The 16,914-nt window shown below is 38.3% G+C and overlaps 1 protein-coding gene across 3 annotated transcripts; it reads right to left on the bottom strand.

Moving 5' to 3' along the window:
- Nucleotides 1-727: 727 nt before the first annotated feature.
- mat2b (methionine adenosyltransferase 2 non-catalytic beta subunit methionine) lies at nucleotides 728-6,736 on the bottom strand. 3 transcript variants are annotated; one of them, XM_084388087.1, is made up of 7 exons: nucleotides 6,601-6,736; nucleotides 3,196-3,390; nucleotides 2,943-3,057; nucleotides 2,604-2,750; nucleotides 2,116-2,309; nucleotides 1,843-1,956; nucleotides 728-1,222 (listed from the first exon to the last, which is right to left on the bottom strand). In XM_084388087.1, exons 1-7 carry the CDS (start codon nucleotides 6,628-6,630, stop codon nucleotides 1,046-1,048), a joined length of 972 nt encoding a protein of 323 aa, XP_084244213.1. In that variant the 5' UTR covers nucleotides 6,631-6,736; the 3' UTR covers nucleotides 728-1,045. The 3 variants fall into 3 exon arrangements, with proteins under 3 accessions (XP_084244213.1, XP_084244212.1, XP_084244211.1); XM_084388086.1 differs by having other exon boundaries at nucleotides 2,116-2,312; nucleotides 6,601-6,714; XM_084388085.1 differs by lacking the exon at nucleotides 6,601-6,736 and adding an exon at nucleotides 5,852-6,036 and having other exon boundaries at nucleotides 2,116-2,312.
- Between the last annotated feature and the right edge of the window lie 10,178 nt (nucleotides 6,737-16,914).

The following is a 16,914-nucleotide window of genomic DNA, read 5'->3' as shown; positions in this document are numbered from 1 at the left end:
AAGTATGTTTTGTATTGTTTTAGCATATCGTATTTTCGAAATCTCAATCTCACCTTGATTACATGATGGCAAGACAATAACATGAAGAAAATAAAAAAAATGAACTGCATGCCTTACAAGATATCAATAAGATCAGTGAATCACTGCTCACTGAAGGAAAATCTGCTTTTAAAAATCTGTTACTGTAATTTTATCCAACAGGATTGAATGCTTTTAAAAATGAACTAATAAAACAAAACCTTACAGAATTTATCAAATTCATTAGTAATATATATGTCACTTCTCTGCATAATTAAGGAACTGGCTTTTGTTGGTTAAAGGGATCTTGCAAAAGACCAACCGCAGGACTGAAATTTAGGACATAAGGAAGTTAGTCATTTATGATTTACTTGAAACTGGAAACATTTACAGTATTTAGATGTAAATACAATAATAATGAGTCAGGGTTATTAGAATACTTTTAAAGCCACAATATCTTGATGCTGTGCTTCTGGAACAAACTAGTATAATGTTTGTTGCTTCTGTGGTTATCCAAGTGTGTGTAGCCTCATCTATTCGTAAATAACACTCCTGTTATGTAAAGTATATGGGGAAAAAACTTTTAATCATCAAGAAAGAAAGGCTCAATTTTAGCTTCCTGATACTTCACTTATTCATTCTCTTTTCCTCGAATAAATATCTGGTGTTTATTTATTTTTTTAACTAAAAAAAGAGGGAACAGCAGAAATTGAGCATATCATCTGTTCCTTTATCAAACATCCTTGTCTTCAACTTGTCATTTACATGAACTAATGCAATTTAGGAAAGAAACAAAAAGCACAGTTGAGGACTCATTCATTTATAATGCAATTCACACAAAAACACAAAGGTGAAACACTGTTGGCTATAACAAATGTATACTTCGACATCATACAAAGCAGCTGGACTTGTGAAGAGCGAGGATCTGTTTTATTTCAGGATTATTGTTTCTGTGAAATATTTAAATGCTAAACATTTAAAGAGTGTGGTCCAATTTCTTTCTGGAGTTTGGGATACAGTCGTTGCTTTAATGAAAGACGGTCTGCCTCCATCGTTTGTCATGCTGGAAGGGCCATAGGCTGTCCCTTATGGCAGTCTTGAAAGGGGTGGACTCCACACTCAGGCCGAGGAGCTCCAGGCGTGAGCACTCTAACTGGGCGTTATGTGGCCTCTGAGCCCCTGCTCCAGCAGGCTGCTCTGTCATCTACACACACACACACACACACACACACACACACACACACACACGGATTGGAGTCATATATTTTTCACTATATTTACACAAACGTTCCACATATAGCTATAATATGCATGTTACATAAGAGTGTATACAGTCTGTACCAGGGTCAGAAACTAACTTTTCTATTAAGGGGCAATATTTGCCTCCTGCCCTGGGAAATAAAATTACATCAACAAAAGTCATCTTTACATTATCAAATTAGCAGCAAATCATATTCTTGTAGGCTACTCTGAGAAACCAAGCTAAGATCCTATTATTAATCAGTTTATCGCTTTTTACACATAAAAAAAAGAGAAAACTTCACATTGGTTATAATAGCATGAAAAGCAAAACGGTTATTCAAATTGGGATTAAATTATGAAATTTACAGAATGCGAGCAAAGAACATCTCCCATCACTGACACTTTTCCTTTATTTTCACATCTTACTTTAATCGCGACAGTCGATAATTTATTCATTTTGGTGGAATTTTTGCCCTAAGGTTCATTTCCGACCCTGGACTGTACCCACTGTAGGAAGGACAGAATATATGATGATGGTATCTTTTCAGCACACAATTTGTATTCTTTTTTCTTTGTACTCACTGGTATTAGATGACTGCTAGGCAAGTTGAAAGCGTCTGCTATTGCACAGGCAATCTCATATTTGGTCATCTGCTCTTTAGCAGAGTAATGGAAGATTCCACGCAATGATGGATCCTGAGGGCAACAGGAACATGTTGTACAGAAATCAATAGTTAAGTTGATTCTGGACTGGAATGTGCATTGTGCATGCATTCTCTACATGGGGACACCAAAGTGACTTTTAGTTCAATCCAGCCCTTGACCTAAACTGAGCTTGACACCCCTGGGGCTCACCTGAAGGGCTCGCTCAGCCATGTTCCGACAGACACGTGCCACATCTTTAGTGAAGGTGGGGAAGCGTTGCTGACAATGTTCTATGCTGCAACTCTCGGCTCCCTCCTGAACTCGGTCCCACAAAACTGTCACTGCGCTCTCTTCAACCTTCTCCACCTCTCCAAAGAGAATGGGCACTCGCAGTATAGCTGCCCCTGCTCAGAGCAAATACAGACAGAGAATTGTTTTTAAAGGGAACATAATAATAATAATAATAATTCATTACATTTATATAGCGCTTTTCTCAGCACTCAAAGCGCTTTACATAGAAGGGGGGGGGGGGGGGGTCTCCTCAACCACCACCAATGTGCAGCATGATGCATGTTATGCTCTCCTAATATTATTGTGGAAGGGCTCTCACGCCTCAATCTAGCTTAAATATATTTTTATTTTGTAATGAAGAAAAAACTAGCAGATCCTTTCATATGAGGTTGAAAAACGGAACATACCTGGGCAGTGTCTGAGAATCTCCCTCTCACCCTCTAGCTTGGACTTCCCATACAAATTCAAAGGATTGGGGGCATCGTTTTCTCCATAGGGAGGATTACGTCCATCAAAAACGTAATCTGTGCTGATGTATATGAGGAAGATGCTACCTGTGGAAAGGGATTATGGAGAACTTTAACAAGAAATGTTGCATTTATAACCATATCTAATTTAACAGTTCTGTCAGGAGGACCACAATTGACAATTAGCATACAGAATCTCCTGAGAGTCAGCTGATGCGAGCTTGACTAACATGACCTGCCAGAACTGACGCTACGCTCAATATGCGTCACTTTACTGACCTGCTTCTTTGGCCAGAGTAGTGCATGCATGCACATTCAGGTTCATGGCTGCTTCAGTATGACGCTCCACCACGTCTGGCCTCCTTTCAGCAGCACAGTGCACAATGACATGAGGCTGACATTCACAAAATGGAGAAAAACACTTTTGACACATCAAGCATGTAATGTATAAAAAAAATTTGTTGGTGGTAAGAGAGTAGCAGTGGGTGATCTTACTAGGGTTAGGGCAATAATGTGATAGAGCGTAAGTTACCTGAAAGCCCTGAATGACCCCTCGCACTGCGTCTTCATCTAAGAGATTGCACTTCAGGAAACAAGGCCGGGCACGGTTGTAGCCACATCCCAAAGAATCCCAGTCATTGTTCTTGAACTCTTTATAAACAGCACGGCCCAGTAACCCTGTTGCACCAGTCACAAGCACACGCCGGTACGGTGTGTAGACATCATCCTAAATGACAGAACAGTTTAATAGCATACACACACATAGCAGAGGTGCCTAGTTGATGTGCATGTTTTTATCTGCAGGATGCAAGTATTTTTCATCTGCAATGAGCCTTTAAAATGTTTCCTGTCAGATGTTAAAATGTCTTAAAGATTTAGAATGTAGGCTATGTAAAACTGTTTAAAGATGTTTTTCTGATGTTTGTGGTAGACAACAAATGCTTCACAGATGAAGCGCTCTTTAGACATATGTGAACGTTTTCTTAATTATTCATAATTTGAAGAATGTCAATACATGGGGAAACATTTTATAAAACAAAAGATCGCTGTGTCTACAAGATGTTATATAGTTATACTGAGTAGAACGATATCAGGTCCGAGATTTGATTGACACAACTGAAAACTAATGAGAGCCGCCAATCACAGAATCTGAACACGCCCCTACAACATCATTGGCAGATGATATCCATTCGTCGTGTAATGACAACTGATGGAAAAAGCCTAATGGGTGTTTTTTTGTGTGTGCGACTGACCATTCTAAAAAACAGCAAAACAAACGAAGAAAGGTAGGATATTACAATATTCTTGAGAAGTTTATCTGAATTAGCTATCGTCGTCGTCGTGTTGATGAACTGACTGTTACTAAAGTTAGTTAAGTGGCGTTCGATAATAAAATTTACCTCAAATGTTGTCCGTGAACGTCGCTTGTTTTATTATGAGGTAAATTGTACTTTATATTTTGTTATTTGAAAGATGTCATGTTGTTAATTGTAATTGTTTAACGAGTCTGACTATTTAGACTAACGTTAACTTACCTTTTCAGTCCAATTAGGACGTTTACAACTGAAAGGAGTACGTTAATTTATATTCTATTATAGGCTATGATTGTTGTAGTAACTTACACATTCTGCACTGAGCTTATGGTAAGGTAATATAGAGGATGGTGACACATGGAAATTGCCTTTAAAAAAATACATCGTTAAACTAGCATCGCTTTCAGCCTCGGGCGTGACGACACTTAAAGTTAAAAGACAGAACCTTTTTTTAATACAATATTTGCATTTGTAAGTTATATGATGTGTAAACGTTTGTTTTAAACAGCCTCTCACTAGCTGAAACTAATGTTCTCGATGCTGTTCTGCAGTCGATGCTGAGGCTGCAGCGCTCAGGCGTCTATTAGTCGCTATTAGCGCCACCCTCAGGCGATTTAGTGTAACTATACAGCTGGATTGGATTTTGGTTGGAGAAAGTTATCTCGTTCCATTCCATGCGTTCAAGTCATCTCGTATAGATAGTATTTACGAGTTGAACGCACTTGAACGCCACCACAATGTCGTAAATGCAAGTGGGGAGCTCGGGATTTTCTCTAATGGTGCGTTCAAGTCATCTCGTATAGATCGTATTTACGAGTTGAACGCACTTGAACGCCACCACAATGTGGTAAATACCAGTGGGGAGCTCGGGATTTTCTCTTAGCTCCGATCTTTACGAGTTGGGGGCGTGTCAGTGATTAACATGGCGGAATACACAATACGTAAAAGGTATTTAGCTGTGATATTGTCAGGCTTTTCTATTAACAGCTAATCGCCAACACAGAATATGATAGTATTATAATATAACAATGCAACATGTAACGATGTGTTGGCAGTGGCTTCATAAATTAATTAAAAACATAAAAATACAAAGTACACCTGATGCACATTTCTTTGTTCTTCATTTTCTAGAACAAGAGTTTAAGAACCTTACTGTATTTTTGTGTAATTAATTAAGAGAAAGTACTCCGCCATTTTGCTCCGACGAAAGTGACTTGAACGCACATGCCGTTATAAGCACGACTTCCCACCTCGTACGTACGAACTTCCCAGGAGGACTTGAACGCACCTGCCGTCGTACGAACTTCCCAGGAGGACTTGAACGCATATTTCTGTTAAACGTTATTGCCATACATATTTTTCTTTATGGCATTGAAAGTTTTGCCATTCATATATATATATATATTTTAATTTTTACTCCAGTCAGACATGTATTTTAAATTACATTTGACATCTCAAGCACGTTGTAGTTCAACTTTAAATCTGACTTGCATCTAGACACTTAAAGAGGAAGCTGGTTAATGGGATTAACCAACAGCGGGTTTAAATGCAGAGACAACACATCAGTGTCGCACAGCATTTTAATATACCAATGAAAAACATCATAATAGCACCGTATGTCTAATTATTTAGGAAGGCACTCGTATGCCTTCTAGTTTAAAGTGCTGCCAAATTGTAAACAATTCAATCATGATATGCATTCTGTCACAACTGAAACTAAACAACGCGATAACAATTCTATGACTTGTTTTTTCTTTTTAAGTATTAAAATGACGACAGAACGGATCTCCCTGGATTATAAGGCAGTCATTTGATATAAAGTTACTTTGGCTTGTATACCATGAAGGCTTTCTTAGAAATGGTCAACAGTCTTACCTGAACAACCTCAACGTGCCCGGGTTTGAAATGTATATTAAGCTCTTTATTTCTGATACTCATTTCAGTGTGGATACAGTTATCATACCCTGGAGGAGAGACCTCTATTTGTAATGTGCCACTCAATCCTCAAAACCTCTTGGAACGGCTGGATCGTGCTGTCAAATTAGGCCCACATTCGATATGATCTATAGAACATACGCACGTAACGCTGATGTGTGGTTGTGTTCTACAGATCAGTGGATCTAAACCTATCCGTGCAGTGTAAACAACGGCTTTTGAACCATACAAAGACAAGTGTTCTAGCGCATCATAGCTGCGCAGTTTTTATGCGGCTGAGTTTCGCATTATTTCGCGTCAGCTGTTTTGTCTGCCAGTATCTAAGTCTATCATCAATATAATATATCAGAATATTCGCAACAGAATGTTTAATATGAATGACAAAATACTGAAACACCCTTTAGGCGTAAAACTTTAAAATAGAGTAATGGCAGACCTAAGCCACCAATACAAAGCTAATGGCCATTAGCTTAAACGTTTCCAAACAGCTTGAGCTTGCTCAAATTTAGTTTTCTCTCTGAAACGCGGATTAAATAAAATTCAGTTAAATAAACATTTGAGCAAAGAATAGGATTAATATGACTGTTTCATTAGCTCCGAACAGAGATGCAGCTTAAATCTCTAAAGATCATATATACGGTGGCTACTTAAAATCACATACATGCCATTTAAGTGCATCTGAAATGTACCTGATCATCCCCGTAGTTAAAACCAGGCATATTTTGATTATTTGCAGTAGTGTGAAGCCTTCAGCATGTATCTGAAAATGTCATTTCAAGTCTTTTTTCTGCAGCCACAGTGTTGATTTCAGAATAAAAGTCTGTCAATGTTTGTATAGAAGTCCCAACTAATGTATTTGCGTGCGTTTTTTATTTGTCTACTGATTGTAAAGAGAAAACATGTAGGTAATTACAAAACCTGATGTTTAGCGTTCCGGGGATGTGTGTTTTTTCTTTTTCTTTTTTTTTTTCGTGTATTTAACTTGACTTTTGAATGTGAGTGGTTTTATGAAAGAAAAAAGAATTGTTTCCGCCCGGTTTCGAACCGGGGACCTTTCGCGTGTTAGGCGAACGTGATAACCACTACACTACGGAAACGCTATGCTAAGACTTATGGGTGATTTTTTTTCTTCCTGTATGTAACGCTGTGTCTGTCTTTATAGCGTAACCGGCCTATAAAACGTGTACTATCCAAAACGTAACACACAAGAAAGTAACTATCAATTATAATTGGTCGGTCTCATACAATATTGTTTTGAATAATTATGTTTACATCTTGGTAAGTGGTGTTACATATCTGCTGTGATCTGCATTTTCTTGATTATTGTTCCTTAGTCATGTGTATTTTTTACTTCACTCAAAATTAGACTTGTTGTTCTTCCTTCTTACCCCTTAGTACACAATCTGATTTCAATTGCTGACCATTGTGTGTTGGGTGCTCATTTTATACTTTTTTCATAGCATGTTTCATTAGAATCAATTGGTATAGTACTATTAAATATATCAGTAAAGATAGGCAGTATAACAAAATCTTGGGTTAAACGATTAAAGTTAATTCAAAATAATAAAAATGTAAATAGTTGTTTCCGCCCGGTTTCGAACCGGGGACCTTTCGCGTGTGAGGCGAACGTGATAACCACTACACTACGGAAACCATATGTGTAGAAAAAAATGCGTATTTGTTGATATTTTTATCTGAGCAGCCTAGCAGGTAAAAAATAATTTGCTAATTGTGTTTTTGATTTGGAGTAAACCATTTATTTAACTGCATTAGCATTTTCTGCATTGGTGTAAAGTCCATACTGGAAATTTGTAGGTTTAGGTTACTTAAAGTTAAGTTACTTAAACTTAAGTTAACTAACTTAAAGGTTTAGTTCACCCAAAAATTTCAATTATTACATAATTGACTCACCCTAAAGCCATCCTAGGTGTATATTATTGTAAGCTCACGCTCGATCGGCCCAAAGTCCGGCATCCGACCTGCGCGGAAGGTCTTTACGTGTTACTGTCTTTTTCTCGAGGCAAAGTATTTTTTGATTAAATGCAATACATTTTCTTATGTATTTTCTCTCATCTGACTCCGTAAATGAAAAGGTTTTAATGATATCTGTGCATCATTAAATGTGAGTGAATGTTTGACTATTATTTTTAACTCCTTAAAGGAACACTCCACCGTTTTTTGAAATAGGGCTTATTCACCTTCTTTCCTACATTTAGATAGGTGGGCAAATGCATTTTTGTCTCAGTGCATGCATTGTTTTAGTTTGACAGGGTCAGCGCTAGCTTAGCTTAGCATAATGAATGGAATCCTTTGTTGCCAGCTAGCATGTCCTGAGTAAAAGTGATATAAAAAAAATAAAACACCTAATTACTTCTTGTGGCCTGCGTATTCACAACAAGTACAAATAGTTAACACTAGGTGATTTCCTAGGCAGATATTGACTTCTATATTAAGGACTATATTAGGGGGAAGCACAGGCGAAGCACTGCTACTTGGGCGTGATATCTCTGAGCCCAAGTAGCAGTGCTTCGCCTGTGCTTCCCCCTAATATAGTCCCATGTCAATATCTGCATAGGAAATCGCCTAATCGTGTTAATCTGCATCACTATTTGTACTCGTTGTGAATACACAGGCCACAAGAAGTAATTAGGTGTTTTTTAAATTTGTTTTTTTTATATTACTTTTACTCAGGACATGCTAGCTGGCAACAAAGGATTCCATTCATTATGCTAAGCTAAGCTAGCGCCGACCCTGTCAAACTAAAACAATGCATGCACTGAGACAAAAATGCATTTGCCCACCTATCTAAATGTAGGAAAGAAGGTGAATAAGCCCTATTTCAAAAAACGGTGGAGTGTTCCTTTAATGAAAATAACGTCAAAGTCAGTTAGAATAATCAAATGTAACAATTTATTATGTCAGGTCATGCCAATTACATAATCATTTCAAAGATAATCAATACAAAACATCAAAAGCTCTGGGTTAAAGAGAAGAGATGCGAATCCGACATTTAAGAAATACATGAGGCTGAGATCTCGGCCGCTCTCAGCCTCACAGGCTAATCTGAGGTACAGAAAAGGCGCCGATCTTCTCGTTGCATTTCATTATATAGACAGAACCTTTTTCACATGGTTATCAATGGGAATTTGCATTCAGAGGTTACACCTTTTGGGGGTGTGAGACCATTTGTCTTGAGAGACCACCTTCCTTTGTGTGCCAGTTATCTCTAAACTCTTAAAAACCGTATTACCTTTTGTTTTACTTATTTGGAAATGAGACATTTGTACCAGTCGCACTGAGACATTTCAAATTATACTAAACGTGTAATACTGTATGATAATTGTTAACATTTAAACCATATAGATTTTGTGTAAATCTCAGGTGATCTCAGCATGTGAGAAAGACCCTTAGTAATTCTGAAAATATTACTATAAATGACAGCAACACCTCCCCCTTTGTCTTTCAGACGAGGATCATGTTTATAACCGTAATCTTGGGGGGTGGACTCATTTAAAGTCATGTAATCGTTTGGTTGACATAGCACATCTAGGTTATAGTCTGTAATCATATCATTAACTATAAGTGCTTTTGAAGTAAGGGATCGAATATTCAGCAACCCAAGCTTTATCATTTGCTCATTTGTATTATCTGTTTTTTATGTGTTGAACATCAATTCAATTTTTACCCTCAGATGGGTTTGGAAGTTTTTTGTATGGCAAAACCTTGTTATCTTCTTAGTACTTGGAAGCAGAGGTCTCACTATGACGACTCTCTTAATCGAGAGGAAACCTAACAACGCTTCCCTAATTGTGGTTCCACCAGGGAGGCTTACAGAGAGCCATAGAATCCAGCATAGCCGCCCAAACCAAGCTTAAAGAATGGAGCCCTCAGCAAGACAGACTCTCTGAAATGACAGGAGACCTAACTACATTCTACGCTAAGGACTGCTTACCAAGGAGGCTCAAGGAGACTGACAACTTAATACTGCTATCCAGGCGGAGCTCTGGGGCAGAAGCCTCAGCAGGACGACTCTCTGAAGCGAGAGGAGACCTAGCAATGCCCACCTTGAAGACAGTTAACCAGGGAGGCTCAAAAAGAGCCTACAGCCCTGGCTACTGGCACCGCGGAGCTCTCAGAGCAGAGGCTTCACCATAACGACCCTCTATAGTGAGAGGAAGCCTAGCTACGCTCTACGCTAAAAGACCACTTCGCCAAGGAGGCTCACAGAGGGCCATACAACTTGGACATGTTATCTTATGCATAGCTTTGGGGAGCGGAGGTGTCAGCATGACGACTCCAAGTGCCTCAGCTTCGAGGGGCTGATCCGGCTTTTTCTTTCTGTTAATATCTGCCCTGTTTTTGGAGAAGATTCTTTCTCAAGGTACTAATGCACAGTCTCCCTGACATCACCTTCACAAGTCATGGTTAAACTGAAGCCTTGGTCTCCCTGCAGCTCTTTGGACAAAGGGCTCCTCGATAGGATCTCACTTCCAGTATAGCATCTGCAGTGGGATTTCTTCATACAAGGGCTCCTGTTGTTGTTCAGTAAGCCTATTCTTTATAAGGAAAGGAATGTTTTTCACTAATGCATATGGACCAAGGATGTATACACTAAAGGACAGTTTTCTTTATATGGAAAGTGAATTGTGAGCTTGAAATATGCGTTCCATTTTAAACATATAACCAACATATTTTTCTACCTTCCAAGGAATTTGTATGTTCCTCAGTGGTGTATATAAACTCAAATCCTTAGTACCACCCCAGAGAAACACATAGCCTACAGCATGAGTGAAGGGAGAGCAAGGAGAGGGGAAGAGAGGAAAGAGAGGGGGAAAGAGGACATAGAGTGGAACAGAAATCTGGAATGAAGACCACCTCTCCTGTAACATTCCTCTTCTATGCCTGTTTCTCTCATATGCCTGACATGTAATAAAATAATAAATAAGAGATCTCTTGGCAAAATAACTGTTGTTGCCTCCATGATTCAACCATAATGGGGAAAAGCTTCATTTTCAAGTCTACAGTATCCGTTCAACCGCAAGTAAATGCGAAAGATGAATCAATTTGGTGTTCAAGCGCTGTCTGAAACGCATCTCTCTCTCTCTTTGTCTGTGTGCACGTGCTTCGGGTGTGCAAGGCTGTGCGCACAGATAACAGCACACGAGTCCCGATTTCCACCTCTTCTTCCGCGTTTAAAATCGTTTGAATGTGTAAATTAAGACAAAACATGTCCAAACACATCCTAAACTTTCACTCTATGATGGTTAAACTTAGCAGTTAATCCGCTAATCACATGTGTGCCGAACTGAGATCCGTTGCATCCCTAATAATTAATTAGTGGTTAACCAATATTTGTTTTTTGATGGCCGGTTGAGCAGGGTGGCTGAAAATTCCATACCGGTTGTGTCTGTTGCTGGAATGGCTGAGAAGTGTGTGCTGTCATTACACAGTATGAGAGCGCTGAGAAGAGACTGCTGGCATTATTCAGAGTGAGAGCGGCCTCTAGAGGCCAAATAAAAACCATCACTGGCAACTTGAATTGTTTACTGTAACAAGTGAGACTGCATGCAGCACAGAGAGAGCTGACACTTCAGATGTGCACTTAAAACACTGACAGCGAAATGGTATGAATACAGAACACTACAGTCCATGTTGCCATATCATTATAAAGTAATTGATTTGTTGACTAGATGCTGCATTAGCAGAGAAAGTACAGAAGTATGTTTGCCGTCGAGGCTGTGAGGACTCTTAACATTAGTACCTCAAGCGAGTTGTATGCATTCATTAGCCAGGGAAGTTGCATATTTAAAGCTAAGTGATGTGATTGCTTTCTCAACATTGATGGGCCAGTTCAAAGGTAAACTGATCGGATTTTGGTTATCGGATTGGATCAAATCTTCAAAACGGGTTGTTCAAAAGGGAAAGAAGGAATCTGAAATCAGATTAGATCACGGAATCCAATCCTAGTTTTAATCTGGATCAAACCTTCAGTTTGTGTTGTTCAAAACTTGTCAGTAGGATTTGGATAACTTTGATCCAAAAAAACAGGATCATCCTGATCCCAACTGTAGGATTTACGTTTACGTTTATTCATTTAGCTGACGCTTTTATCCAAAGCGACTTACAATTGCTATATATGTCAGAGGTCGCACGCCTCTGGAGCAACTAGGGCAGTAGCAGTTTTAACATTAAGTGACATGGCATCTGACGCACAGAAGCCAATGGCACATGTCACTATGCGCATTGGCACATCCGGTGGCACATCCGGTCTTCATTGGCATGTGCCAGTGGATAGTGGCATGTGTCACTGACATTATTGGCATGTGCCACTGACATCGCGACACTGACACTGACATGACACCTCACTGACACCGAGTCGCGGAACATGTCACCGTGTTGCGACACCTCCAGTAGTGACTGACAGTAGCCTACTGACGTAATTGTGCCACAAAATCCTAAATAAATAGCCTAATTTTGTGATATTTAAAATATCAATTAAACGAATTAAAGTGCATTAATATTTTAATAAACGTGTTATTTGTGTCACGTCTGTATTTGATTGGTATGTGTCACTGAATGTTTTGTACCAGTGCTACTTTATGTTGTTTATCTCGCAAAGTCACAAACTGCCCATTCTAGGAAAGACACGAAATAAATCTATCATGGGTCACTATGAATAACGTATGAACAGTCGCGCCCGTTACTGTAAACCTTTATATTTGCGTGATGCTGCACAGACGCACGCCAGTAGGTGTCAGAATAAGTGAGTGTAACACTGGCCAGCGCAAGATTCTCATCTGTGGCTTAAATATTTCAAAATAATTGTATCGAATTATGTATGTTGTAGGCTACACATTATGCATATGACGCAATCCATTGGCACATCTCACGTTTTAGTGACACATGCCAATATCCACTGGTATGCCAGTTGGCCTGTGTCACTAAAACTGACATGTCTTTTTATGTTGTGGCACCTCCAGTAGTGACACCTGCAGCTGTCTGCCGGAGTATAAGGTAGATTAGCCTATGTAACATATGCACATAGTTAATTTGTACAACAAAAATGTATTTTATTTATTGAATAATTCCATAAAATTATTTTTGAAATATTAAAGGTAGCCTACTGAGGAAGGTCCTGAGCACTTTTTTGCACTTGTATAAATAAAGAATATTGCTAGTAGCTCGGTATACTCCTTTTCAGATACATAGCCTAACAAACATATGATTTTTAATAATTAATTCTTTTTACACTTTTTGGAAGGACTTGAAATATTAAAGCCACAGATGAGAATCTTGCGCTGGCCAGTGTTACACCACACTCTTATTCTGACACCTACTGGCGTGCGTCTGTGCAGCATCACGCAAAAATAAAGGTTTACAGTAACGGGCGCGACTGTTCATACGTTATTCATAGTGACCCATGATAGATTTATTTCGTGTCTTTCCTAGAATGGGCAGTTTGTGACTTTGCGAGATAAACAACATAAAGTAGCACTGGTATTACAAAACATTCAGTGACACATACCAATCAAATACAGACGTGACACAAATACCACGTTTATTAAAATATTAATGCACTTTAATTTGTTTAATTGATATTTTAAATATCACAAAATTAGGCTATTTATTTAGGATTTTGTGGCACAATTACGTCAGTAGGCTACTGTCAGTCACTACTGGAGGTGTCGCAACACGGTGACATGTTCCGCGACTCGGTGTCAGTCAGGTGTCATGTCAGTGTCAGTGTCAGTGTCGCATGCCAATAATGTCAGTGACACTATGCCAATGAAGACCGGATGTGCCACCGGATGTGCCAATGCGCATAGTGACATGTGCCATTGGCTTCTGTGCGTCAGATGCCATGTCACTTAATGTTAATACCGCCTCTCAACTAGGGGTTAAGTGTCTTGCTCAGGGACACATTGGTATCTCACAGTGGATTCGAACCCGGGTCTCTCACACCAAAGGCATGTGTCTTATCCATTGTGCCACCACCACCCCTGAGGATTTCAATGTGGATTCCAGGAAGAAAATGTAGTAAAACTTTAAAATTGGTCAAATAATACATTTGTATCATTTAGTGTATATACTTTTATTTATATTTTGCACTTGACTTGTGTAACCGTTTTAACAGTGATAAAGTAGATAAAGTAGACATAGGCTACCAATTAATATATTCAGTATAGTATAGTATAGTATAGTATAGTATAGTATAGTATAGTATAGTATAGTATAGAAAAGTAAAAATAAAATAAAAATGATCTTGTCCCCATGAAATAATCCCCCAATCAGATTTCAATAACAAACAAAAATAATATATTCCATTTTTCTGTCATTCATCACCGTGTTTTGTCTCAAAATAAGAAACACTTACAGTGACACCCCATGTTTGCTCTTCTACCTGTTCTTTACATAGCTGGTAGCCCACATTGTGATATGTTGTCCCATTTAGAGCACTAGTAATCCGGATTTGGTAATCTTGAAAACTGTGTATCTGGATCAGGGTCATCCAGTCCAATGTTGCTTTGAAAAACCGGCATAAAAGTAAGACGGATTACCTGATCCTGAATAGGAAAAAATGGGATTTCCAAATCCGGATCATTTTTGATCCAGATTAAATGTTTTGAACAACTGGCCCGATATGTTCATGTAGCCGACAGAAACAAACGAATCAGAAACGCATTCAATTAAATAATTTTTTAGCACTGCAATACATATTATTATTTTGATTAGATAATCATCAAGTGTTCTAATATAGAAGCAAATAAAGTGAGAAACTATACATTTAATATACATTTATGCAATTTTAATGCTCTGGCCTTTGCAGATATTTAAAGATGGCCATCTTTAAGCATAGCCTCTTTAAGACTCTTTGGATTTATATGAAATGGTAACACTTTACAACGAGATTAAATTTGTAGCATTAACTAAGGTTAATAAATGTTGTAGTATTGTCCATTGTTAGTTTGTTAATGTCAACATTTACTAATACATTTTAAACTGACTTTTAATTGGATCTGTTAACCTTAGTTAATGTACTAGGAACTAACATGCATGATCAAGGTACAATTGTCTTGCTCAAATATTAATACATGCTGTAATAATAATAAAAAAAAAAAGTATAATGCTTATAGTTTATGAAAGCTAGCTAATACATCCTTGTTAACAAATGGGACTTGAAAAATGTTACCTATGAAATTTACCTATGTTTATAGGTTATAGCTAGAGAAACCTGTAATATTTGAAAGTCCCTGTGAACCGGAAGTTGCAAACGACTTTTCTCCAGTGTTGTGACGTATTTCCAAGCGAGCAGGGTTTTACTTTAGCGCTCCCCCTCTCCATCTCTGCTCATAGCCATAGACAGTAAAAGAAATGGACACAGCGACCCCATTGGATTCAACAGAGAAAAGTAAAGTCAATTAGAAGCACTCACTTCCTGATGGCTGAGCATACTGCGCACACTCAAACTGAGCTTGACGACGTAGATGTGACGTGAGCAACCTGTCTGTCTTCTAGTAGCTGTGCCAAGAGAAATCTGAATCATTCCCTTCCGAAACTTGCAGAGACGGAGAGCGTGAGTAGGAGGTGTCCATGAGCTAGGAGCAGGAGAAACTTTTGCTAAGTATTCTGATGAATTATTTTGTCATTTTGCCTCCACGTCCCCCCGATTGCCCGCGAGCTTCTCCTCCTGTCCATACGGTAATTTCTCTACTGTGCGACAGAGAGTCGCGTGGTTATGATGCAATCGTTAGCCTATTTTTACGAAACTGCTTCTACGGGGCCATAACGTAAGATTACAAGGTAATGGAGCCTTTTATACATTTTCGTGTTTCTTTAGAAATAAATAATGGGCGTTTTCAACCCAAGCCGTCAAACTGACATCAGAAAACGAACGCCATTCCAGACCGGAAGTAGCCTAACTTCAGGTTAAAAAAATTTTTTCTGTGTATTAACTTGCACGGATTAATTGTTCACCACAAGACTAGTAATATGCGATAACAAAGTAAATAGGGTCAATTTTGATTTCATGTCGACTTTAATGTTTGAATTATTTTCTGTAGAATTAGTTCTGTAGAATTCATTTTAAGATATTTATATATATTTCTTTCATCTAGCACATTACAGTTCAGCACTGTTTTACTTGGATTGGTATGTTTTTTTTTTTGTTTTTTGTTTATCCAGCATCCATTTAAAAAATATCGTTTGATTAATTGGTTATCGGCATGTACGGTCAAACCTAAATATCGGTATCGGTAAAATCCACTATCGGTCGGCCTCTAGTGTTATGCATATCTTCCATCTCATCTCACGTTACGCCAATCATCGTGGAGAATGACTCTTGTCTCTCACAAGCACAAGTTAAAGGAATAGTTAACTTAAAAATGAAAATTCTGTCAGCATTTACTCACTTAAACACCCTCAAATCTGTATGAATTTCTTTCTTCTGCTGAAAACAATATATTTTGAAGAATGTCAGTAACCATACAGTTGATGGACCCCATTGACTTCCATAGTATTTTTTTTTTACTACATCAACTGTCTGGTTACCCGTTAAATTGTTTGGCATTTGCCATGTAACCTTGTACAGATTCTGCAGAAAGAGTAAGATGTTAGAAGAGAACTTCTGAATGTAGGCTACCACAGTGAAAATAAGGTCTCCAATGATGAACAAGAGGAAAAACGTACAGAATATCTGATGAGGACAGCTGAGGCATTTTATGGACTGTGTCAACGTGAGGTAAGTAGGATAAACAGTATTAAAGATAAGTATCAATTTATGGTGCCAGTGTAAAACATATGAATAGAAATGTAAAAAAAAATTACAACCATCCCTGGTTTCGACCTTATTTCCTTTTAATTTCCCCCTCAAATAAGAAAAATTCTCCCTTAAAAGAGTCACCTAAGCCTAAGGGGTTGGCCTCCTAAAACAGGGAAAAACAAGGAAAAACGATAACAAAACGGTGCACAGTAAAAAGTTATTCACACAATAAGTCATACTAGCC

Source organism: Rutilus rutilus (genome assembly GCF_951802725.1).
Source record: "Rutilus rutilus genome assembly, chromosome: 18".
In the NCBI taxonomy this organism is placed as follows: domain Eukaryota; kingdom Metazoa; phylum Chordata; class Actinopteri; order Cypriniformes; family Leuciscidae; genus Rutilus; species Rutilus rutilus.
Note: the sequence above shows the minus strand (reverse complement) of the source record. Positions and strands in the feature narration are given on the sequence as shown.